The sequence below is a fragment of the Myiozetetes cayanensis genome, unplaced genomic scaffold (assembly GCF_022539395.1).
Source record: "Myiozetetes cayanensis isolate MyiCay16 unplaced genomic scaffold, myiCay2020 scf2-11, whole genome shotgun sequence".
NCBI lineage: Eukaryota > Metazoa > Chordata > Aves > Passeriformes > Tyrannidae > Myiozetetes > Myiozetetes cayanensis.
This window is the reverse complement of record NW_026087411.1, coordinates 104198287-104224039: the sequence shown is the minus strand read 5'-3', so window position 1 is coordinate 104224039 and position 25753 is coordinate 104198287. Positions and strand designations below refer to the sequence as shown.

At 39.5% G+C, this 25753-nt stretch overlaps 1 protein-coding gene across 1 annotated transcript; it reads right to left on the bottom strand.

Annotated features, from left to right (window-relative positions):
• Positions 1-1246: 1246 nt before the first annotated feature.
• On the bottom strand, positions 1247-25009 carry KCNS3 (potassium voltage-gated channel modifier subfamily S member 3). The gene is made up of 3 exons (XM_050316595.1): positions 24837-25009; positions 22623-24139; positions 1247-10576 (listed from the first exon to the last, which is right to left on the bottom strand). Exons 2-3 carry the CDS (start codon positions 24088-24090, stop codon positions 10446-10448), a joined length of 1599 nt encoding a protein of 532 aa, XP_050172552.1. The 5' UTR covers positions 24091-24139; positions 24837-25009; the 3' UTR covers positions 1247-10445.
• Between the last annotated feature and the right edge of the window lie 744 nt (positions 25010-25753).

The following is a 25753-nucleotide window of genomic DNA, read 5'->3' as shown; positions in this document are numbered from 1 at the left end:
AGACCCCCTTTCTAGGAGACCTCCCCAGCATCCATACTGAAAACACCACAGAGGCATGAAGCCACCTCCTGGTCTGTCACCAGTCATCATGTGAAGTGGCAGCTCCGAGCATGGAAGACATTTTATCCACACACTTTATTCAGGGGCCAGAAACACATGGCTTTGGGAAGGAAAGCAGTTCTTCAACTCCTCTTATTCCTGGATCACCAGGATGGGAAAGCAGCCACCCTATCTTTGCACAGGTTGGTGCAGGCAATGTTGTAGGCTATGTCCAAGCCTCCTCTTCCCTCTGCAGTGCACTTAAATGCTTCTGAGGGAAAACTCAGCACCTTCTGGTTCACCTGGGACAAGAACTCAACAGGCAAAGGCTCAAATTCAGACTCTGCTGGAAATGTGCTATCAATTGAGCAGGAGTTAGTATTTTCCAAGGTTAGATGGCACAGCAGAAGCTTGTCTGCATCTTTAAGTGAAAAGACAAATTAAGGGGCTTATGAAAAGGGCAGTGACAGTACAGTTGTGAGAGCTCCCAAACATAGCCAGGTCCTCTGTAAATAGTGTCCAGACAACATCCACTTTGAGTCTTAATGAAGTTTGGTGCTGTACTTGCAGTCTGAGAGTGTATTCAAAATACCACGTACAGCTTGTGTACCTCTTTGACACTGCTTCCAGACACAAGCCAAACAAGTACCATGTTCATAAACTAGCTGTTTTCTGTGAGTCCTGGTTTTGAATCACAACAGAAATCTGTGCAATTCCATGAAGTCCCTGAGGAGAAACTAGAAGGCAAGCTTTGGCCAGATTGTTTTCAGGAAGAGTGTATTGTGTGCTGAAAAGAGTGACTTAGCTGTGTGAGGATCTGGTTTCCTTCCCAGGACCTTCAGGGCACCCGATCTGAGTAAGATGACTGGTTTGCAGAACAATGGATGCAGTGGACTGCATAGAATTCGTTGGCAGTGGGACAGAGTATGAGCAGCAGATTGTGAAGCTACACCATCAGGGACTGTAGCAGGATTATGGACAAGCCAAAACAAAGTGGTCAAGTGAGAGCCATTTCTGATGCCTACATGATCCACTGAAGCATCCCTTTTATCCCCCCCCCCTTTTTTTTTTTGCTATCTATTGACAAAATTCCATAAAAAGGATGAGTTTCAGGTGAGGGCTGGCCTGGGAGTTAATTTTTGAAAACACTCCAAGAGGTAGGGAAAAAATGTGGTTGGATATGAAATCACTTTAAAACCCCCTCAAAACACATAACCCTAAACCTACTACTACAAGAAAGTATCAGGTGAAGTTCATAGGCACATACCTTTGAAAAATTTAATCACAATAGCCCATTATAGAAGATAACTTTAATGTTTTAATTACAGAAAGTATGACAACTTTATTGGTAAGTCACATGCAGTTCACAAAACAAAGAAAAATGCTCTGTGAGCCACTGACCCTACTGAATGTCCCATGTTGTGATCCTTCATTTTTAGTAATGTCTTTATTGTCCCTAATGTAAATACCATTTGCTTTCATAGAAGTTCCAGAATTTGGCCAGAATAACACTTGTAGACCAAATAACAAGGTTGGGTTTACCTGAAGCGGTGACATTAAAGATGGAGAATTCACTAAGAAACACAGGGAAAAATACACAAAGAAAGTAATGTAAGTATTTTATTGGTGCTGAGGTAGCTTTCCTTATTGTGGAATAGCCAGATGAGATATTTGCAGTTTGTGTAGTGGTATTTTTCACTTTTATTGAGATTTTAAACAGTAGGAACAAGGAAATAGCAAGCAGCATCATTTACATGTCACAGCATATCCAGATTACACAAAGGCAGCAGCAAATGCCAGCAGTTTGAGCAGCTGCACAGAACCCAAAAGCTCTGTCAGTCACACAAGCACTGTGAGTCGTGCAAGCACCAGGAAAGTGATGTTAAAAAGTTGACTGGGAAGAGGGAGCTTGTGGTTTAGTGTGAATCTTCTCCTGACAAAGGACACGGATGCCTGCCAGTAGTGAAAGGTAGATTTTTAGGTGAAGTGGGTGTTGGCAATAGGCTCTACTAGTGAGTGGGTGAACAGATCATATCCATCACTGCTGCCCCCTTCATACACCATATGAACTGTGGGTTTGGCCACTAAAGATGGGCTAGAGAGGTCTGCTGGCCATTTGAATATGGAGGTGCTGCTGTGTCTCTTCAGGTGCTAAGGAAGACTTTGTCTGACTGAGTTTATTGTCATGACAGGGTCAACCACAGATGGGCCCTAAAAGAAACTAAAGATGCTTGCTCTGTGAGAAAAACAAATACACTTTTAAAATGAAGGCTTGACATCTAAAAAATTAAGAACCCAATGTATCTTGCAGCTCCCATGACTTACTGGAGGAGGAGGAAACTGAAAACTGAAAGAAAACAAACAAAAAAAAGCAACTAAATTTTAATTTCTTGCTTGGTTTTGGGCTTTGTGCAAAGGAAATGATGCAGCATGTGTTAATTTAGTAAAATTAGCATCCACAGTGTCTAAGCAGTAGGACAAGAATATGCAATTATATCTGACTGCAGAATAAGAGCACACAATTGTTTTTTCATCTCTTCTTAATGTTGAAGAAACAGCTGCAATTTCTTTTTTTCTTTTTCTTGTTCCTGCTAGTGCATTTTTACTGTTTGGAAAACTAAGTAAATAGTTACAAATGAGCCAGAACAGAATTTTTTTTTTTTTTTTTTTTCAGAGTAAGCTACAGAGAATAAATATTTAAATGTGCTTTAGCTTACTGGTAGTAATTCTGGATAAGACAGAACATGGAGATGGAAAGGTTTAGTTTCAAAATTTACATGTAAGCATTGCTCTTTTCCCTCTCCACTCTTTACAAACCTCTCTTCATTCAGGTACAAAAAAAAATCACAAAAAAAGAACTTGCTTATAGAAGTAAATATGCATATCAAACAGTTCATAAGATGGTAGCTATAGAACAACTACTGGGTTTTACTTGCAAATGATAGTTATATATTGAGATGATTTTTAAAAGGGATATTATCATTCCCTACTTCTAATTCTGCAATAAATAAAATTATAAGGAGTGGATCAATTTTTGAAAGGTTAAGTAGCTCTGGTTTGATTACATGTTTTAAAACCCACACTTAGACTCCTTCTTTGAAAACTGAACTGGAAATTTCCCTACTTTTTCAGCAATTACTGATTGCTCTTAGACTACACCTAATACGGAGGTAGTCTTATTTGGTATTTTTGAACACATGTTTTTGATCCCTATCTGAATGAAGAAATTCTTTGATGGGAAACAGTGGAGCAAAGATAAAACATGGCGAGACTTTCAAATCTCATCATTTATTCCACTTCTTAGTAACTCTTACCCTACAATATCCATTCCTCTGAGAACAATGACAATTTGAGAACCCAGACATATTTTCAAGCTCTGGATGTAGTCATTCTTTTTTGCACTGGAATTATCTGAAGGACTCCAGTGGAAAGGGGATCTATGTTAGGTTGATGAGTGTAGCAAAATGACAAGTAACTTTTCAGCCTCCTCAAAAGCATCTACTCTGTCACCATCCCTGCAAGACAGGCCTTTGTGAATTACTAGTACTTACTTCAGATTTCAAGATCAAAAGTACCATCAGTATCCACACAGTTTCTGTCTCTACTTTTTTTGTTATTGTGCTCAATATTGGAAAAACAGCTAGAAATTATATAACCTACAAAGTTGGCAGAACAGTACTCATAGGTGCACTGCCATCTTCTGGGAGAATCTATCCAATTTTTCAGTCAGATGAATTCATCATTTAGTCCAGTTTCTGTCCAGTTAGCAAAGATGTTGATTTCCAGCTAGCCAAGAGTACAGTTAAAAGCTTTGCATTTTGATTTTATGATCTCTTGCTTCACTCAGCATCAAGAAATAATCATAGTCACAAACTAGAGTTATGAGCACTAATGCATCAGACTGCTTAGGAAAATCTCTCTAATGGCCACAGAAGGCAAGAGATCACTGTAAAATATTATTTTCAAACAAAGTGTTCAAAAATTTTAACTATTGGCTCTACAATTTCTGCTCCTATCCAGTAAACCAAAGGAAAACATAAGAAAGCGTTTGGGTTCCACTTCCAATCAGAGATTCATTATAAATTTGAGCTACATTAGCCAATCCTAAAATAATTAAAGAGTTATTTTGTATCTATTTTTTCTTGATGATGCACACTGACCCTCTGGAGCAGGCTGTTAATAACTATACTTGGAGAGATCAGCTGGAAATCAGTTTCATGAAGGGGTATGTGTCTCTAAAAGTATTTTAATACTGCTAATAAAAAGTCTGGATGCCTCAGATGAAAAGCAAACACTCCAGCCTTTTGAAATATTTTTTCTCAAAATAATGTTGTTCTCTTTTATAGAGAACATGCAAAAACACTGCCCAAAATCTCTTTTAGAAATCACATTGATCTGTAAAATCTTTAAAGCTATACATGTATATGTATATATATATGGTTTTATATATGGTATACCAAGTCTCCACTGCCCTTTTCCAGGCAGGTTACAGAAGGTCAATCTGTCTGTCCTGCAATGCAGACATAAGGAAACAGAGAAAAGAAAATTTTACTGCATCCAAAGTGTTATTAAGGGAAATAACATGTTAAAAAACTTAAAATAAACATTTTACTGAGCCTCAGAAACATTTAGTAACAGTACATTTTGCTGCTTGTATTGATAAGCAATGGACGTGCCAGTTGCTATCAGTTATACCAAAGACAAACAAAAACTGCATTACAGTGTAATTCATTTACAATTACCAAACCCCCAGGTTTCTTAACTCATACTCTTTCTATTTTATCTCCTTTAGTCATAGGCTGGGCGCATGTCAGGCTGAGGAGTTGGGAGGACTACCATGAGCTACTGCTCAATCTCATATTTGCTCTTTATGCTAACAAGCCATTTCCAAGCCAGTTTATCAGTTAATACACTCAGGCTCTCACTCACTCTACCAGGAACTGCACTCACCAAAATATATTTTTAAGCAAATGCCTTGTTTTGAAATTAAATGAAATGAAGCAACTACTACAGCTGATAAATGCTCAGGACAGGATGTGAAAATTCCAGAATGGTCAGTGATTCCTCCTCTGCTACCACCTTTTCACAGTTCCGGCTCTGACTAGAAAGAGGTTTCATTTGTTTAGTGGCTGCCTGCTACCAGCTGCTTTTCCCATGTCTCAGCTAACTCTGACCTCCAGAGAAGCTCAGCTGGGACTCTCTGCTCTGTGTTTTGAGGGCAAAAGTTAATTGCAATCAATTAGGCTACAATGATGTCTTCTAATGAACTCAGCCCACTCACGTATCTTCAGACCTTCTATTACCAAAAATATCTGTGATGTTCAGAGAGATGTCAAATAGAGGTATGTTCCAGTCACTGTTTAGTTTGCAACTTACTTTGACCATTTTTAGGTTCCTAAAAGTGGGAACCTTTGGGAAGCTCAAAAGCATGAGTGTTAACTAACAGAAAAGGCTGCCAGATCCCAATAGCAAACTCTTGTCAGATACCTTCTTATCATCCCGCTATATCTACTCAGTCAAAAGGACCTTGCAAAGAATGGTAGTCACTGGACATAAAGAGAAGTTCACTGATAATATGAGGAATTAAATGCATCTTCAGTGTTCCCAAGGAAAGCTTATGCACACTAACAGGAATTCACAGAAGGAGGCACGTTTCCCTTAACAGTTCTTCTATGCCATAAATACCTTCCAGAAAGCTTAGACCTGACAGACAGTTAGAGCTGAGAGGTACCAAAGTTTGTTCTGGGGATGGGAGAGGACTGGGAGGAATGGGGTGAGTGATTTCTCCTTGGATTGTGTTGCACAGAAATGAAATTATGATGTAAGTGCCCATGCTCCCTCATGTCAAATAAAAATGAGACAATTCAATTTGAAACTGGGACCAGACGCACTTTCAAGATCCAAGCAGGTTTCCAGGGCTGCAGATGAATGGAAATAATTTGCTGACAAGATAAAATCAATCCACCATTTTTGTCAAAGCCAGCTGTCACAAAGTAACAAAGTAAACAAAAATTTCATTTTTCTAATGCTGATAGAATGCTGCTATCCCACACTGTCTTAGGAAAGAAAAATAAAGAATAAAAGCAATTCAGAGAGAAATTTCATTAAAAGAAACATTTAAAAATGTAGTAGATCTGGTTTTGTACTACAGTAAACCATAATGCCCTTCCCCTGGAAAGGCCAATGTGCCCTGTGGGACAGCTTTAATACTCTCCTCTGTTGAGAGAACATGATGGCCTAGAACATAGGACCTTTCCAAACCCAAATTTACAAACACTTCCCATGGATGGAGATCAGAAACAGAAGGACTGGAGAGGTCTGTGGTACAGGGATTATTGAAACCCACTGAGCATAGCTGTGACTGCCCAGACTCCTTGGTTTCATCTATAAATCTCTGATGGTCTTTGCACCAACAATGAAATTGGAGCTGTTTTTCTGATGTAGATGGCAGTTAACAAGACAAGTTCTAGAAGACTGCAGCTTGTAAAATAATTGGAAATTAATTTTCTTGTCCATGGAGGTAATTAATTCCTGATATCACTCCTTGGCTCCAGACTACGCCTTCCAGTCCAAAGAGTTTACAAAGGAAGAAGTGCCTAAATTGCTCTCTCCATCACCTCGCTCTGGCTGAGAACCACAAAGATGTCTTTGTTTGCCAGTGACTTCCAAAGAACAAAGACACAGCTCTTCACCAGGCTGGGAGGAGAAGAGTCCTTCACCTCTCCCCTACACATGTGCTCTGTTACAAGGCTCAGGCTGGGCTGTAGATTCGGTCTTTCTCCTCACACAAGTCCATTTGAGGTCCACAGATTCATATTGCTGAGAGTAGCACATCTGTCTGTCCTCTGCAGCAACCAGAGCTTCAGCTTTCTAGTCCGCTCCTAACACTATTTATGGAAGGGATGAGAAGAAATAAAGATGTTTTGATACAAAGTATTCTGAATTATTCCAAAGCCTCCAGCATTTAATAAGGAAGGACATTCATTTGGATACAATGAAAATTCTGGGGTTTAAGAATTATTTGAGCACCTCCTACCTGAATATATCAAGAGATGAAAATGAAGCATCAAGAATCATCAGATACTTGAGCAATGTATTTTTTTCTGACATTTGATTTTATACTGTAAGTGGCTTTCCTGTATTCATTACAGGCTAACTTTTTTTGACTGAGTAGGGACAGATGCTGGAAAAACAAATTGTTTCTTTACACTCTCAGAAATTGAAAATGTTATTTTAAACATTTACAAAGGCATGGACTGGAATACAGTTTCGCAGTTTCTAGTGAACTAATCTATAACAAAAATGATTACTCACTTTCCCACAGGAAGAAATCCATGTTCACCCATGTTCCCTTTCCAGCATGATTAACTGATACTTTTGAATCAACAACAGATGACCTCCAGTAACAATTCACAAGAGGCTAAAGTCATAAATAGATACAGTCTCAAAAATATTTATCTAAAAGCAAAACAACTCTCAAATCAGCTGAGCAACGATAGGTTTGCCTGGTACATATTAAGATATAAGAATTGATCCTTCCCACAATTTAGAGCCTATGCACTTTTCTCAGATAATCCATGCAAGGAAAGCAATAAAAGATCTAACAACTAAGAAAAGAAAAATCAGATGTAGTTATAAATAACTATGCTGGTAATGAATACAAACTGGCTATATTTCACTGAGAGCAAAAATTAAAAATGCAGACCAGTTATATCATGACTTTCAAACAGGAGTGCAGAGCGCATAATTAACCTCAGATCTCAACATTAATGGAACACTTGATTGTATCAGCATCAAGAAAGTCTATATAATATAAGTATCTATTAATAATGAGAAGCAACTACACTGAAGGTATGGATAAATACAGCAAAAGCCTGTAAATAAAAAAAAAGACTGCATATAACTGCCCAAATAAACTATGCTGGAAGTTAAATGCTTTAATGAAATGAAAGTTACCTTCTATGAGCACAACATTCTCTAAAGAGTTAGGAAGCAGCTGGAAATACCTACTGAGGGTACCAGCTGTCCTCCAAAATATTCTCTATCCCCAGAAGCTGTGATACAAGATCAGCTTTTTCAATTCTTTTCTAAAGTTCTTCGACGGTTATGGTGGCAAAGCAGAGTTCAAAGGTTTGCACTGCCCCCTTAATTTCTGCTGCCAGAAACTCACGTCAGTGTTGTTGCCTCTTTTCTCCTTTATTAAAATAGGGGAAGGATGTATATCTGCACAGCCAGGTTCTATGAGTGCTGCCTTGGTTTGGTTTTATGGAGAAGAGACAAAGGGTAGGGGGAGGTTTTGGGACTTATTAGAAATACTTTTCCCTCCCGTTAAGGAGCCATGCATGTATTCTAGCTCAGCTGGAGAGGAACTAAGGGAAGAAAACTGTCCAGGCTCAGAGTGGCAAAACAGCATTTACAGCAGATCCACAGATGAAACACTTTCTGCTGGGACACAAATTTATTGGAGATTTATTCCACAAATACCTGTGGAGGGAGCTAACAGGAAGGCAAAGCCCAAAACATTAAGACTGTCATGCACCTTTCTTCTTTCACATTCCTACTTAAGAGGCTGCTTATATTTAAGCCATATATCTTGAAGCTTTCTAGCAGTTATGATAATTTGGTGGCATAGATGATGTCAGTGTTAAATACAATGAGATTTCATAATTCACACAGTGAATGATGAAGCTTTGCAAACCACAGAGGTCTGGCATCTCTTCAGGAATTAATTAATATATTATGTTTGAAGTTGCAGGAGACAGCACAAAATTTAATGATCATGTAGATGGCACTCTTCAAGAACACTCATGGACTGGCTGATCAGCATGTCAAACAGCGTAAGATATAAGAATGTAAGCAAAACATAACAGACAAGTAAGCTCCTGACTTTAAAATGACAAAGGTTATATTCCACAACCTTGAAGCCAGATTTGAAATAAGTTTAGTGCTTAGAAGTAATTTAAAAAGTAATAATGCTCCTTTAAGGAAAGAATTGAACTTTTAGTCTAAGTGTAAAATGTGACTGTATTTCTGATATCGGCACACTGAATCAAATTATATCTGAAGAATTAAGAAAGTATGGAAAAAAACCTGTCTGTGCTGACTAAGGAGAAGCAGACTGGTTTTCACAGAGCTAAATGGAGTCAAGAGATTAAGGAGAGGGATTCAAAATACTTGATGGGATAAAAATGTAAACTGATGTATTCAAAACAGCACAGGGAAATAAGAGCTTTGTGTTCAGTGACTGTCAGAAAACAAATTTTCCTGTTGCCATGGAAACTGAAACAAAACCAAAACGCATTCCCAATCACAATGGAAGGGTCGGATTTTGAAATTTCCTCTGGAAAGAAGCTTCCAGGGATAAAAAAGAAAAGATTAATTCAGTCAGAAAATTATGTTGCTTCTGGCACATGAAATGCTTTCTACAGGTAAAGATCCGGATTTCATTTCAGTAGTGCAGCTCACCTCTCTTTATATAATTAAAATATTAAGAGCTATATGATAACAAAGATACTCAAAAAACTATAAAAACCTTTTCAGTAATATATGCAAATATGTACATGATAAATAGAAGCGATCACAAAGAAGGCAATTGCACTCTGACTTTTAAAATCAGAGACAAAATAGAATTATTAGTGTTACCTTACAATTGTGTTGGTGGGAAGGCAAATCACATATATATAGTGCTTGCATACCAAAAATGATCTTTACCAAGAAAAATTAGGAAAATAGGTTAAAGACTGGTAGCTGCCATGGAACTCGCTCATGGCAGACTGTCACTGTATCTCCATCATGCTCCCAAGGACCCTTTTACTGAGTATAGACCTTATTTCACTTCTTATTGGCTTGTATTCCCAATTTTCTCCTCAAAAGTCCTTCCTCATTTTCCATGGGAAAATACTGATCAATGCCACTAAGTATATGAACTCCTTCCCTTGAGTCTGAGACAGAGTCACAACAGAAATTCAAATCTGCAAGGCTTGGTTCAATTATCCAGCTGTTTTACCCTCAACATAATCCAAGTTCTGAGGGCAGGGACACCTCTGGACACAGGGAAGTTGCCCAGTGCAGTCTGTACTGGAGCCACTGAGTTAGAACCTCAGTGGAGCACAGTTTCCCATTCCCAACAAACTGACAAGTTATGCAAGCCATAGGTTGGACTCAACGATCTCAAAGGTCTTTTCCAACCTAATTGATTCTGTGACTCTGTAATTTGGACTGTTACCACGCGTATGGAGTCGCTGACAAAAAAGGTTTGGGTTTCTATCAAGAAGACAGCCATCCAGGGCTTTTTCAATTTTTTTCAGGCTCTCAGCTCCCTTCCATCCACTCAGCAGAGAATTATTATTATTATTCTAAACCTGGCTCATTGGAGCAATCTGCTTTGTCATTTACACAGATTCATATCAGCATGACTGAGACAGTGAGCAGCTGGAGCTGGGGCTGAGCAAGGGGCGTCCAGCAAACAGGAGAAATTCTTGAGCCACTTGTGCCATCAGCCCTTCATCTTCATTCTCCTTGGCTTGAGCTTTGTGCCCTAAACAGTAACATAAAAAAATAAACACCCTATGCTCTTCTTGCAAAAGCCTTTTATATACATTGATTGCTCTAACTGCCCAAGCCTTCTCTAGACTAAACAGCATAAATATTAAATAATAATATTATAACAATCTCTCTCTTGAGCTGACCTATCCATTTAAGTATAGTACTTCTGATTACTAGCCACTAAGCAGTTACTGGTTGATGCTAATTTATTTACTGGAAAGAACACTACTAAAAACATATTTGCCAATTATTGCAGAAGAACATAAATATCCATTTGTAACTACTACTTAAAAGAAGCAATGATCTGCTCTGTGCTCAGCCTTCAGAGTTAGATTCCCATCAAAGGAATCTCATTAACAGATGGGGCCCAACAGGCTTTTAATGTGTTTTCTTTTTTTGTGCTTCATAACAAAGCTCTCCCTCATAAACTTTTTAAAATGGGCTCATTTCCTTTATCAGGATCTTTCATTTTCTGTCTTGAGGAAACTAGATGATACATTTCTCTTTACCAATCACCTGAGTGATTGGTAAAGTGTCACACACATCAAGGGAAGGTCGTGGATCCATGAAAGTAAACTTGGAAGTGACACAGATTTTATTTTTTTCCTCCATCTGAATTCTCCAAGGAAAATAAGCATTTTGCAAAGAACACAGCTAAAACCGGATGGAAACAATTTTTTTGTGAATAGAAAATTCATTGAAAAAGGCTGTGACAGAGAGAAAAACTTTATATCTGAATCCAGCCCACAGTTGGTGGGAATCTTCCACAAAATAAACAAACTGAAGAAAAACAAAACAAAAAAGGCAGGAGGGATCTTGGAACAGTGCATATTTCATTGTGAAATTTTCTGAGAGTTTCTTGTTTCCAAAGACGCTGAAATGTTGCATTTCAACATATTCTAAAGAAATACTTTTTCATTGTGAAACTTTTTTTTTTTTAATGTCAAACCAGCCTAAATTTAATTAGATGCAAAAGAATTAACCCCTCCAAATCAAATGTAACATTCAGTCAAAAAAGAAAAGCTCAAGGGGTCTACAGATTTTTTTAAGAACAATCTGGTTCAGCAACCAAGTAGAAAAATCTATTGTTTGCCATAATAAACTATATATTTTTTTACATAACTATGACAGGACAATTATTTTTCTTCCCACTCATACTAATATGTCTTCCTCTTTTTTTTAGACATTTCATTAAACATAGCTCATTTTAAACAACTTGGCCAGAACTAAAATCAGTTCTTCCAACAAGACCTCAACTTTTTCCACTTCTCCACAGTTAAATTACCATTTCCCCAGTAACATAAGGACTTCTTCAAGATCACCATCCCACTTTTCACCACCCCACTCCCGCTAGGGACGGAGCGTATGGATTGAGAGACAACTGCCATCCTACGTAGTTTAAATGTCAGAAAGAGAGGCTAAAGATGTGATGCAGACCAGAAGTGCTGGGTGACAGAATGGCTGGCACAGAATCACATGAAACATCAGCCACGGTCACCAGAGAAGATCCTAATGTTTTGCAGTCCCAAGCTGTCGTGCTCCACCACGGAAGCGATCTGCCTGAGCCAGCCCAGATCTGTCCTGGTGCTCCATGCCCACCACACCACGATGCCTACAGTTGTCTCTTCCTGGTGGAAAACAGGACTGGCTGCTGATCCCTTTAGTGCCCTTGTTCCCAAATGACCATAACAAAACACTTGGCTGTCCACTTTTCCCAGCACTTGAGCTGCCTTTACACTGCCAGGGATAACTTTAATTAAGGTGTCAAAAAGTGACAGAATTGATCACAGAGATGGTTTCCTCCATGCTGAGCTGTCTCAGATTCTGAACTCCTTTTTCAACTACATTTTTCAACCACTTAATTAACAAGTGGTTCATCATCTGACTTGGCAAGAGAAAGGCATCTCAAACTCCACAAAAGGAGTTAGAGAGAGAAAAGAGTCAGCAATTTTTTCTTCTGCCTTATTTTGTTTATGCTCAACTCTCTGTATACCTTCTTTTTTGATTATTTCACCCAAGAGTAATCACTTTGATAACTGTGGAATTATTTGGCCATGATAATTACTATTCAAACATTTTTGCCTGCCTTTTCTCACCACACAGAAAGCAAGGCATTTTTCTTCTCTTTTTCATCTTCATCAAAAAATAAATCACCATATAAGGTCTATTCCAAGTGGGGGTGTTTGTATGAACTATATTTGTGATGTGGAAGTCATCTGAATTTTAAAGAAACTAGATACTGAAATTATATGCAGAAGAACAGGATTTCATCAATACAACGCATTTCTTACTGACTTCATTCCCCTCACCCATTCTTTTAGTTTGCTGAATAGCTGGGAACATTGGATGGATTATATAGCCTGACACATGCTGTATGCCTTGAAGGGGAATTTGTGTTGCCAAAGCCCTCTTGGATGCAATGAAGTAGAGAATCAAAAGGAAAAGACAGACCACAAAGTGCGCTACTGCTCCCTTCCCATTCCACATCCCATCCATTCTGAAATAACAGCAAGGAGGGAGACTGCACTTTGCTAAAGCTGTGTTAGGACAGTCATTTTACTTCCAAGCACAAGTATGGGCTGGGCAGAGATTGGATTCAGAGCAGTCCCAAGAAGAAGGACTTGGCTGTGTTGGTGGATGAGAAGTTCAACATGACTCAGCAATGTGCACCTGAAGGCCAAAAAGCCAACTGCATCCTGGGCTGCATCAAATGCATTGTGGCCAGCAAGCTGAGGGAAGTGGTTTTCCCCCTCTATTCCATGCTCATGAGATCCCACCTGGAGTACGGTGTCCAGCTCTGGGGTCTCCAGCACAAGAAAGATGTAGACCTCTTGGAGTAAGTCCAGAGGAGGTCCAGAAGACAGGCTGAGAGAGATGAGGTTGTTCATCCTGGAGAAGAGAAGGTTCCAGGGTGACCTTACTGTGGCTTCTCGGTACCCAAAAGGGGAGTACAAGAGAGCTGGACAGGGACTTTTTACCAGGACACGTAGTGATAGGATAATGGAGAATGGCTTTAAACTGGTTGAGGACAGATTTAGAGAGGATATAAGGAAGAAATCCTTTACTGTGAGAGTGGTGAGGCACTGGAACAGGTTGCCCTGCAAAGCTGTGGATGCCCCACTTCTGGAAGTGTTCAAGGCCAAGCTGGGATGGGTCTTTGAGCAACCTAGTCTAGTGGAAGTTGTCCCTGTTCATGGTAGGGAACTTAGAATTGAATCATCTTTGAAGTCCCTTCCAACCCAAACCATTATATGACTCTCTACAAGAGCTGAGGAGATGAAAAACTTCAAGAACATTTTCCTAAAGCATCTTTGCAGCATGTCCTCTCTACAAACATGGCTCTTGACATCAGCCTCTTTCCTATTCCATTACCTCCTTCCAGCTGCTTTTGTTATACCTCTCCTCTATTTTCAGATCTGAAGTAGCATTTTAACACTTGAGGAAATCGGCACTGGATTCAGAGGGCACAGAGTGCTGCAGTCAGTGCAGTACACCTAAGCAGTAGAAAAACACTGGTGCAGAGATGCCATCTTCCCACCCATCGCCTGGAGCACAGGGTATACAACAGTTGTGTGGCACATCCAGCACACACATTCCCCACCCTGATCCCCGGATTCCTCCAATGCTTATTTTCACATGGACTCCCAGTAGCCTTCCCATTCTTGCCCTGTCATTACTCCTGTGACAAGGCAGAAAAGTAGGGCAAAAAGTCTTCGAGCGACCTTCCCACCCTCATCTCAGTATTTGCACTTGTGTTTTCTAAACCCTTTCAAGATACCATAAATCTTCTTGGGATTAATTAACACATTAAGTGCAGCACACGAGATGTTTTGATCAGTTGACAATATAGTGAAAGAAGGTCAACAAAACCCAAGACTTTGGCCACAAGTGCCCTTGGCAAAGTCCCACAGTCCCACTTGCCTGCTCGTCCTGCACTGCCCAGTGGCACCACTTGGCCTTGCACTGCACACCCCTGAAATGCAGTAGCTCTCCCAGCATGGCAGATTAGCAGAGGTTACCTTCAGTGACAAGCAGCTAAAAGCTTGCACAGTAATACTTAACAGCTGTCCAAGCAGTCTGTATATGCGTAGATATATGAAAGACCAAAAGCACTAGCATCCCTTTTGCAGAGGCAGTCTAAAAGCCAAGGAGGCATTACTGCACCAGAAGCTGCAGCTAGAACAGAACTAGATTAACACCTGAATTCTTATTAACCTTTCATTCACCGAATACTGCCATAGCTTTAGTTTTGCAGCTTGAAACACATTAAGTGTACCACACCTATGCATGAATTCAAATGTTGCTTAGGAATGCTTTTACTGAGTTTTAAGCTCATTCTGAAGCATCACTTCAGGTTGAAGTGCTGAACCCTATCTTTTCCTTTTACATTCAACTGCCTAAAAGAAATCTGCAAATTAAGATTGTCTATTAATTTATTTTGATTTGGCAATACAAAAAATACGCCCATGCAAGAGTGTGCGATGTCAAAGGCAAAAGCATAAAACATAAAACTAAATTATGAAAACTTCAGGCACCCCCACATTCTACCTACCGGCCACTTCTCCTTCCACACCTACATCTGGAGCTAATACAATCTTGAAAATACTCAGCAAGGAAAAACAGTGCTGTGGTTTTGGTACGTTATGTTTTTGCCTTTTAAAAGAAAGTTGGAGCAGCATGAAAAATTATTGTCCCGAGGGAAGTGGGGTGTTTACAAAAAAGTCATGTTCATTTTTAACTGCCTTAACTTCAATGTGCCCTTCATTTCATTCAACACTCTCCATCACCACAGAGCAACAAGATTGTCACTCCATCTCCTATGAAATAGTTGGAGAAATAAGAAAAAAAAAGTGTTTTGCTTTCCACTCAGGAGGTTTATAAAGCCATACTGTCAGATACCACCATCATTCTTGTTCATAAGGAATTCCTGTGCACTCGACGAGTATTCAGCTGGCATTTTGGCACCCAGAGTTATTTATTCACCACTATTTTCTTTCCAAAGATCCACAATCCAAATATGCAAGACTGTAACTGCATTTTCCAAAAACCAAAGAAAGGGATACTTAATTGTGCACTCAGCGTTACACCATCTGGAATAAAATGCCAAACCTGTCTGCTTGTCTCAAGACCTAAGTTGGTCTTCACATAATTGATTTAAAAAATACCTAAAAGTCCTAAAGTTCACAATTCAGGAGCAGGAAAAATCCCTCCATTAACTGCATGTCATTTGATGCTGTCAAAAATAATATTGAGCTAGAAAAACTATTTTGAACTAATTCACACATAGTTTACAGGCTTCTAGGAAATCAGATAGAATCTGCAAGGATGATTTATAGCATATGCAACACTTCAGAAAGATCCAAAGTCCAGTCAGAGTGAGAGGTAGCAACAGCACCATATCTAGAAACTGGCTTAGAGAAAAGCACATATTGGGCCTGTAACTCAAAGCCTGTGGGAAGACAACACATTATTACACCTAATTGGAATGGGTTCAAGGTTATATATAGATCTTTACCTGTAATTCAGTAAAATTCCTTGGATTGACACAACACAAAATAGCCTTCAAATGGCTTCTGCTAAATATCTGAACCTTCCAACTTCTTCCTCATTTGTGCTTTCTCTTAGAGGCCTCTTAGAGGTGTGGTAGGGCGGCAACACCAAAGTCAGTGATACAGTTTTACCTCCCCAAAGCCCATCTCATACTGACCTCGTTACTTTCCCACCCAATCGCATCCCTCTGCAGGGACCGCTGGCTGCACATCTAATTGCCCCAGAAAGGGTCTGCTGAGCAGCCCTCACGGCTATAGGGGTCCCTCAGCCTGTATGCTCAGTATTAAATGTGCAAAGGAAGCCCACAAACCATTGCTTGTACATAGTCCCGTGCTTCTTCTCACCACTGAGGCAGCTGCAACATTAAAACAGCTATGGCAACTAAACAATATTTCTGCAGTTTCTCAAAGCCCAGATTTTTTTTTCCCATCTCTGCAGCTGCAATTCCAGCTCTTGGCTCCACTATTCTATTTATATTAATGCACAGGGGCAAATTTCACAACACATGACATAGTAAGAATACTTTATATGGCTTACAAGAAGCCAAGAAATAATGCAAATTTGGGTTATAAAAGTACTGTCAGCATATTGAGCCTGCTTCTTTGCCAATGCCAGTTTGTTCCCTCTCATATTTTATTATATGTTTTTATAATTATTACAGGAGATTGAGATTCCACTTGCAGGTCATTACAGATTCTAACAGATAACTAGCAAGGCTTTTTTGGAAAGTCCAAACTTTCTGTACAGGACTCTGGTTTTAGCAATAGTTAAAAACTAATCCTATAATCTGTATTAGATTTTAACCAGTGGCCATCCCACATGAGCCTTCAGGCATCAGAACACATTTCTGTGTGTGGCTTCCTGTCACCCATGTTCAGACACCTACCTCAGAAACACAGCCCTTCCTACAGTAACAGTGTTGAGAAGGGAAGGATGGCATCAGCAGAGGACAACCACACCCCGATTTCTTGATGCCAAGCACTCATCAGTTCTAACTTCAGTTGCCTAAAGGCCAGGCATCTAACCTAGCTAAATCATATAGACCTGTTGTATAGCCATCTTCAGATAGGATCTTTGTATAGCTAGGATGGACATGCTGCCTTCTGAGGAGGTCTGTAGTTTCCCTGTTGACAAGAGATACCAAATGATCAGCCACATAATAGCTGAGATTAGAGGAAATTAATTCTGTCAGGGTGTCTTTTTGTCTCTCCTTATTCAAAAGACATTTTAGAACAATGACACTAAATCAGACTACAGCAATCTCTAATACAGTCAGGAGCTGGTTAGAGTAGGACTGACAGAGGAACTAGCAACAAACAGCATACAAAATAGGTCACTTAGACAAAATATATGATAATAAATAGTAGAAAGCAACTAAAGATTAAGCCATGGTAATGCAATGCCTTCTTGGACTCTACACTGAAACAGTTTTGAAGAAACAGTGACAGCAGATTACCGTCATAAGGTACCACATGAAACCACAAGATACTGGTTCTCCCTCTGTGAAGGCTCTCCCTCACCACCAGCCCTCATCCTGGGGACCCAATTCCTTGGCCTAAAGGCTCATGGGCCTGTTAGGGATGCTGTAAAGTTTCTCCCTCCCAATGGTAAACAGGATTTGGAGAAAATTGATGTGTGGATGTGAGAATTCTTGAGCCACAGCCCTTGACCTAAGCAAAGGCTGCTCCCTCCAATATATTCATTAAAAAGATGAGTTGTAGATGTTTTCTCAGGGGAAGTGTCACACTTCATATTTAATCTGATTATATACCTAAATGAGCTCTGTCCAGAGGGAATATATACAATTACGTATAAATTATATTCATCCCCAAGGATGGATTACTCCTTCACTACCTGTAACAGCTATCAGCCCATACCACAGTGAATTACCACTCCTTGCACCACCTCAGTTATGCCAGTGAGATGGAAGGGCAATGCCCCGAGTGGAAGTCATTAACAGCATCTTGTAACTTGTCTAGAGACTTACAGTGAGTTTTTCTTCTGGCAATTGTGCTTAGACCATAAGTTCATCAGGAAAAACTAACTACAACTACGCAAGAAGTTAAGAGGTCTCAGCAAGCCATGACATTTTGCTATGCTTAGAAGAGACACTGCAATTCTTGTGCAGCAGGAAAGCAGTGAGATGGTTTTCGTGATATCTGCTGTCTCTTGATTGGCAGAGCAAAAACATTTCAAAAGTACAAGCAACAACACTGCAGCCATACAGCCCCAGACAGCATTATTTACCAACTGCAACTGAGCTACTGCAATCAGTCACAAATTGCACATCTAGCTGAGGGTTATTCTGATTTTGTTTGAGAAATGTCCTCTTCTGGATGAAGAGGTATTAGCAGCTTCACAAACACTGTCAGCTAATCAAAAAATATTAGAGAAGCTCTCCACAGCTTAGTGGTTTTCTGTCACTTACTCTAGATGTTAGGAATGTGTGGAAATGAATAAATGTATTAATACACAACAGCCTGTCAGGAGCCCTTGGCACACCGTGAGCCCTTGTACTGTATTTGTCAGTCAAATCTGCCTGATACTCCCAGCACTCCCTAACAGTGACCTATTCACATGGGAATCGACAAGGAGTCTGCTTTTAAAAGGCAATATTTCAGATTATGGTGCCTGACACTAATTTCTACCCAAGATAAAAGCGGTATTTCATTTACACACCTGACACAAATGTGCTGGTTTTTTCCTCACATTTATGCTCAATAATTTGAGTGACACTGTGACTTTTCTTACAGAAAGCACTGCCTGTGTGTTAATGATTGCTCATATAAACAGCAAGAGTGCTCACTAATTTCATTCCCACCAAGTTCTGCTTGGTGCTATCCAGGTGGATGAAATATGCCTTTCTGGACTCAGAAAGACCCTTGTTCTGGGACAGAAAGAGACTACTGGATGGGCAGGGAGCCCACAGTGGCAGAAAGAGGGTATGCAGAGGAAAAGGGAGGAAAGGGGAGAAGAGCACTGGTGGAAAAAAAACAAACAGAAAAAAACAGAAATAAAGTAAAGACAAGTGAGGCCTCTTTCTGTAAACTTCCTCTTTTCCTTTCTTCTAAGGTCCTCTCAGGCTTTTCCATCATCCCTTTTGATTGACAGATTCTTGCCTTCTCTCATTTCTCTTTTCTGATTCCTTTACATTGGGCTTTTCCCTCTACTGACATACACCAAAAATGGTCCCAGTGAGAGAGCCTGCTCCCAGCAAGGCAGGAGCTCTGGGCAGTTGGGTGATACCCCTGCCAGCTGGAAGCCTCTCAAACAGGGAACTGCAATGCAGTGCAGTGCTGTCTTGTCATTATACATCAGGGAAAACCACTACAAAGATGGATGCTCCTGTGGAAACACTGGATATCGAAAGGTAAGAGTTTGGCATCAAGACAAAGAAAGTAGTGAGACACCAGTAAATCGTTTTGCATAAGAACAAACAAATCCCTCCCATACAAAGTGGGATGCATATCTGAACGGTAACCTTTTCTGTGCTTTGGTGCCATCAGAAACAGAGCAGCTGGGTGGTGGGAATTTAGGAAGCATTTTTAGGGGGAAAAGTGTGGTTCAGGAAAACAAAAACAATAAACAATTGTACTTTCTGTTGACACCGGTATCACAAATTGATAATATGCCACTACAGACTAAGGAAGAAGGCAAATTAAACAAGAAACAATCCCTTTTACACTTATTTCTTACTAGACAATTATTCTACTAAGAACTTTTGCTAGCAAGAAGAACGTGCAGTATCTATCTGATCTGCTCAGGGCTTGTGACACTGCAATACCAGAGCATGACACAGGGCTGCAGTTCTGCCTTGAGAGGAGTATCCTTTGGTACAAAACACAGATCACATCCTCCTCCCACTTACACCTATGTGAAACCAGAGTGCTAGATTCATTCCAGTAGACAGATCAGAATACAAGAAAGCCATTTTTTAAACATAACTGATTTGGAAAAGGCCAAGATCTCATCAAGGAAATCAAAATAGTATATACTGCATGATACATGGATATGTACTTTACCTTCTGATGTGTTCCGAAAGACACATCTCACCTTGCTGCAAGCTGTATCTATGCACAAAACAATTCAGATGAAATTACACAGTGTCACAGCCTTAAGACTGATTCATGTGTTTGATCAAGAGTTTATCGATTTTATGACAAATTACCAGTCAGTAAAATTTAATACACAAAATTTTATACTCTGTGATCCTTGAGTAATGTTTGATACATAAAATGAGATTTTTCAGTAGCATTTTTTCAAGTATTTAATACAAATTTCTTGTAGGGTTTTTGTATTGCAATATTTTTCATTTCTTTTGATCTTCAGAGGCAATGTAATATATCTTTATATGGAGACTACCAGGAGAATTTCTTTGGACGGGGGTAATTTTTTTGCTGTTATTCCGCTAGTTCCTATTAGATTCAGTTGTGCATAGATATTTAATATTTTATACTACTGCATCTTTTTAATGTTAATTGTTCAGTAAGAATAAAACACATTTAGGTTAACTTTCTCTTTTGCACTAAGTATGGGAAGAATTACATTTAATTATATGTGAAGCATCACATACACTTAAAACATTCAGCAAGTAATAAGCCAAATTTTGAGGTTGCTCCAAAGCTCAAAATATTCCCTTTAAGTCCCACGTCACTATGTTGGTGCACAGAAATCCTGAGGGACACCTCTTCCCAATGTGTAGGTTGATCCTCTTCTTTTTTGTTTCTCCATCTCAGAAAGAGGTTAGAGCTCTAGACCTCAGCAAATATAAATGCACCTCAGCTACTTACTTAATGTACTTTGCATTAGAAAATCTGGCAGACACTTGAAAAAATCAAGCTTTTGCAGCAGTTAAAATGGATTGCCGTCTTTCTGGCATCTTATTCAGTTTTGAAGTTAACTCCTACTCAGTTTGATCTTCCTGACTAGAAACTCAGTACAGGCTTCTGTATTTGGCCCAATAATATTAAAAAATAATAAAGTAGTCAAACCCCTCTTTCAGGAAAATATCAACATCACAGTGTCTTCAATTCTCTGTTGCCCAGCATTTAATTAAGTCACTAGACAAATGAAAGAAAATGAATGTTCAGAAACACCACAGACTATAAGATCCACTAAACACTATAAGGTCCTTGAGCTTCTCCAGCACTCCTTTATGTTAGGCTGAAGGACTGGCTTTCCTTTTAAATTGCCCTAGAAGATCGTGTTTGAAAGAGAGCAGAATTAGCTGGCTGCATAAGAAATCCTCTGAGAGGAGAGGAATGCACAGAGCTGCAGCACTCTGCCAGGCACTGAGTGCTACTCCAGCACATAGCACACACCAGGAAAGCTGCCATCACCAGCAGATGAGCTTTAGAAAAAGGAGCTGAAACAGTTTAAAAACAGGTGCCCACATGCAGTGCCCATCCTACATCTCTGATGGGCAGATATATGGCATGTCCTCACATCTTCACTGCTTGGCACTACAGCCCCAGACTCAGACCCAGCACAACTGCAGATGGTGCTCACACTGCTCCTACCCCCAAAGCAGGAACCTCCAGCAAGGAGCAGTAACTTCTTAAGACCACCACTGGTGTTTGCTTCAGTGCCCACAAAACAAAGTCTCTGGGGAAGCCACAGGGGAGGTCTTAACCACAGCAGGATCCTCTCCAGGCACCAGAATTGCTCAGGTTCACAATGGCAGAAAAGGTGGCTAAATGGTGCAAGAAGCTTCTGTCCTGCCTACACCAGAGACTTCATCATGGGACTTATGATTTAGACTCTTTTGGACCTGATAGAACTTGGCCATGGTGGGTCCTGGGAAAATTGTAGGCACAATGGGAATAATTTATTTTAACAAACTAAAAATGTATTGTGCTTTTCGAAAGAAGTTCATGAATATTACGCTTCCATGGAGTAAAAATAGTATGTATCAATATATTTTCTGCCCCAACTTAGGAAACAGGTTCCCAACTCTACGATTACATAAATGTGTTAGTGAGCACAGATTTATGTGTACGTAATTCCTTCTTTCATCTAATGTATTTGCAGGTAAAAATTTCACTAACTTGTGCAATAGTTCTTATATGTTTGTAAGAACTATATATCTCTACCTGAAGAGCAGCAAATCATAATAGCAAATTCTGTATAAGATATCAGACTGCTGCAGGGCAAAAGCCAACCAACAAAGCAAACAGAATATTCACAAAACCAAAAAAAACCACTGATCTCACATTTAAAACTGTTTTCCCAACTGTTTCTCCCCAAAAATGCATAACATCAGTGTGTAAAAACTAAACCACCATATGAGGCATATTTTAAAGCCTCATATAAACAATGAAGCTTTTATGGCATCCTCAGAGCAAAGAATGTCCAAATATGGCTGAGAGTTAAGTACCCTGAGAATTGACTGCTCTTAATGAATTCACAGAAGTTTCTAAGTCCACATTTACCAAGAATCAGAAGACAAATAAAGAGAAGACAACAGAGTTCAACTCATTTTCCTGTACCATTCTCTAAAGATATCGGGTTATAAACATCCTCCATATCTTGGATACTGGAGGCATCTGTTGAATCTTGGTCGCTGACTACAATTCCTGCTGAAGAAAGGCTAGAAATGAAAGAGTGCATCTTTTTTGCATAAATATCCCTAATGTTAAAATAGGGTAGGTCGTTACACTTCTCTTTGCGATCATTGTTGCATTGGTCTGTATCAATAGCTTTTTGCTTTTGATAGTACTTAGAAAACTTGTTGAAAATGATGGTGATTGGAAGTGCTACCACCAGTATCCCACAGATAATGCATAGAGTGCCAAGCAGCTTTCCAGCAAGTGTCACTGGGTAAGTGTCCCCATAACCAACAGTGGTCATGCTGATGGTTGCCCACCACCAGCAAATAGGGATGCTCTGCAGTTCTGATGAGTCATCATCTTTCTCCACTGAGTAGACAAGCACTGAAAAAATAGAAATCCCAACAGACAAAAACAAAAGCAGAAGTCCAACTTCTTGATAGCTGTGTCTCAGAGTGGCGCCTAAAGACCGCAGTCCTACGGAATGCCTGGCCAGCTTCAGGATGCGAAATATCCTCATTAGCCGCAGGATCTGAACCACTTTCCCCATGTTTTCAATATCTTCGCTTTCTTCTTCCTTTGTGTCCACAGCCAGTGTGGCATAAAACGGGATAATAGAGACAAAATCAATGATATTGAGTGGTTTCTTCCAGAACTTCTTTTGACTTGGAGCGGCGATGAGCCTGATCACTAGTTCACCAGTAAACCAGATGATGCACGTAATCTCCACAGCTTCCAGCACAGGGTCTTCAATCTCCCTGTCATGGGAATCCACCCTATGAAATTCTGGCATGCTATGAATGCACATGGCCACAATTGATGCCAGGACAACACTCAGGGATGACACGGCAATTAACTTGGCAGACAAGCAGTATGCAGGATTTTCCATTCTGACCCAGATCTTCCTTCTTATTTCACCAAAACACAGATTGTCAAACTTTTCTAGTTCTTTATCAAATATGGATGACTCTTCATTAGAGGAGTCTATACTGTCATTGCTCTTCTGATCCCAGTCTTTATCAGGACCTTCTTCTTTCCTTTCTTGGTACCGATTGCTGCAGCAGGAATCAATAAACAGTTCGTTTATCCCCCAGTACTCTATTTCCTGGCAGAAGGAAAAGACACAGAGTTCTTCCATAACGTGAAGTTTGCCCGTATAGTAAAAATTCAGAACATATCGGAACAAGGAAGGATTTCTGTCAAAGTAGTATTCTTTATCTGCAACACTATAATCATCACACAGTTCTAGGATAGCCTCTTCTGAATGGCATTTGAGAAGTTTTCCGAGTCTAGTATGGGGAAATCGGAGCAAGGTGCTTTGATCCACTGATTGCTTAAAGCCACCCACATTCAGATTGATAAGTTCTGCATCTTTGCCAGGTCTGCGGAAAAATTCCCCATAAACCATTTTGGACAGACAAGTTCCACTGCTGTTGCCCAATGAGATTACATTGAACCTGAAAAGAACATAAGATATTGTTAGAGCACTTAATTCAGTTTTGCTCTTGTGACACATTCTTTTTGCCATCTCCGATTACTGTGAAATGTTGTAACATTTCAAACAAACAAACAAACAAAAGAAACTAAATGATGAATACCATTATTCAGCACTTCACAGACAGTTTTAAATCAGTTTGATGGTTTAACACAGGTTTAGCAAATTTTAAAGCAACAGGTTCTGGTTTAGGTCTCCTTTTTCCCAGGGTGAAGGAAGAATGCTGCATTCATCTGTAAATCAGTCTGTTCTACTATCACACTGAAATTACCAGTTACAAAATACATGTATTTCAATTATGCAAAAAATCTTTAATTTAAAGAGAGAAGACTTGTCAATACATCAAAACATTTAGGACAAAGCTTTAGAGTAGGTGTCTCTCAATTATGTGTCAGTAGAGCTGTATTGATTTATATAATGTTGCAATTTATAATCCACTACTTCCAATGCTGTTTGCTTGAATGTGAACTGCAATTACTTCTGTTGACATACCAATTAATTTACTTCTAGACTAACCCACAGAAAAGCATCCTGTATTCTTGAAAACATATCAAAAGTGCATTTAAAGATTTCCAATTCCTGACTTCAGAATTTTTTCTAGTGCATATTCGGGTATCTGCACTCCCATCAGTTACTTTTCTGCCTTCCTTCCCACTCACCTGAAGTGTCACAACCCTCTTACGACCTTGGTCAGTTCCAGAAGCAATTCCTGTTCTGCTACAGTATAGCTATTACCACTATGGCAATGCTGAGAAGTTGGTGTTGAAATGTCATTTCTGGAAACAGAGTTTTCAGAGATGAAACCTCCAGAGTGATTTTGCCTCAACAACTAACTGTGGATACCTGCAGATAGATAGAAGGACATTTAAACGTTTTCATATTTTGCTGTAATTTAAAACTTTCAGGTGAAATTGGATTAAAAAAAGGATGTTACAGTTACTAAGAATAATTTAACTCTTACAGTAGAACCACTTTCTTGCTTTCCTTCTAAAGAGCAGTTGTCTTTGAGCCAAAACTGGCAGTTCTTACACGTGTCATTGAACTATATATAACTTCTCACTATGAGGAAAGCAAATTTTTTTAATCTCTGACTCTTAAACATTAATTGATGTGTACTACGCTAATTTATTTTAGTTTAATATGGAAGTAAATGAATTTTAAATGTGACAAGATAGCATCAACATTCTCCAGTCTTAAGAGATGACACCACATGGCGTCATGCTCAGCATACAGAGTTAAGGGAAGAAGAAGGAAAGGGAGTACGTTCAGAGTGATGGCATTTGTCTTCCCAAGCCACTGTTATACGTGATGAAGCCCTGTTTTCCTGGGAGTGGTTGAGCTCCTGCCTGCCCATGAGAAGAGGTGAATAATTCCTTGTTTTGCTTTGCTTGCTTGCATGGCTTTTGCTTTACCTATTAAACTTTTCTCATCTCAACCTACAAGTTTTCTCAGTTTTACCCTTTTGATCCACCAAGGAGGAATGAGAGGCTGTGTGGGGCTGAGTTGCCACCTGGGGTTAAACCATGACTTAGAAGTGATTTTGCACCTTAAGATGTAGTTTGAAGGCAGGTATTTG

Bases quoted from the DNA above. Each gene is read 5' to 3' on its own strand.
- KCNS3 (XM_050316595.1), bottom strand. From the start codon at position 24,090: ATGGTTTATGGGGAATTTTTCCGCAGACCTGGCAAAGATGCAGAACTT. The intron at 10,577-22,622 runs GTACAGGAAAAT...GTTACTGTTTAG, and splicing joins CCCGATATCTTTAGAGAATG to GGCACAAAGCTCAAGCCAAG.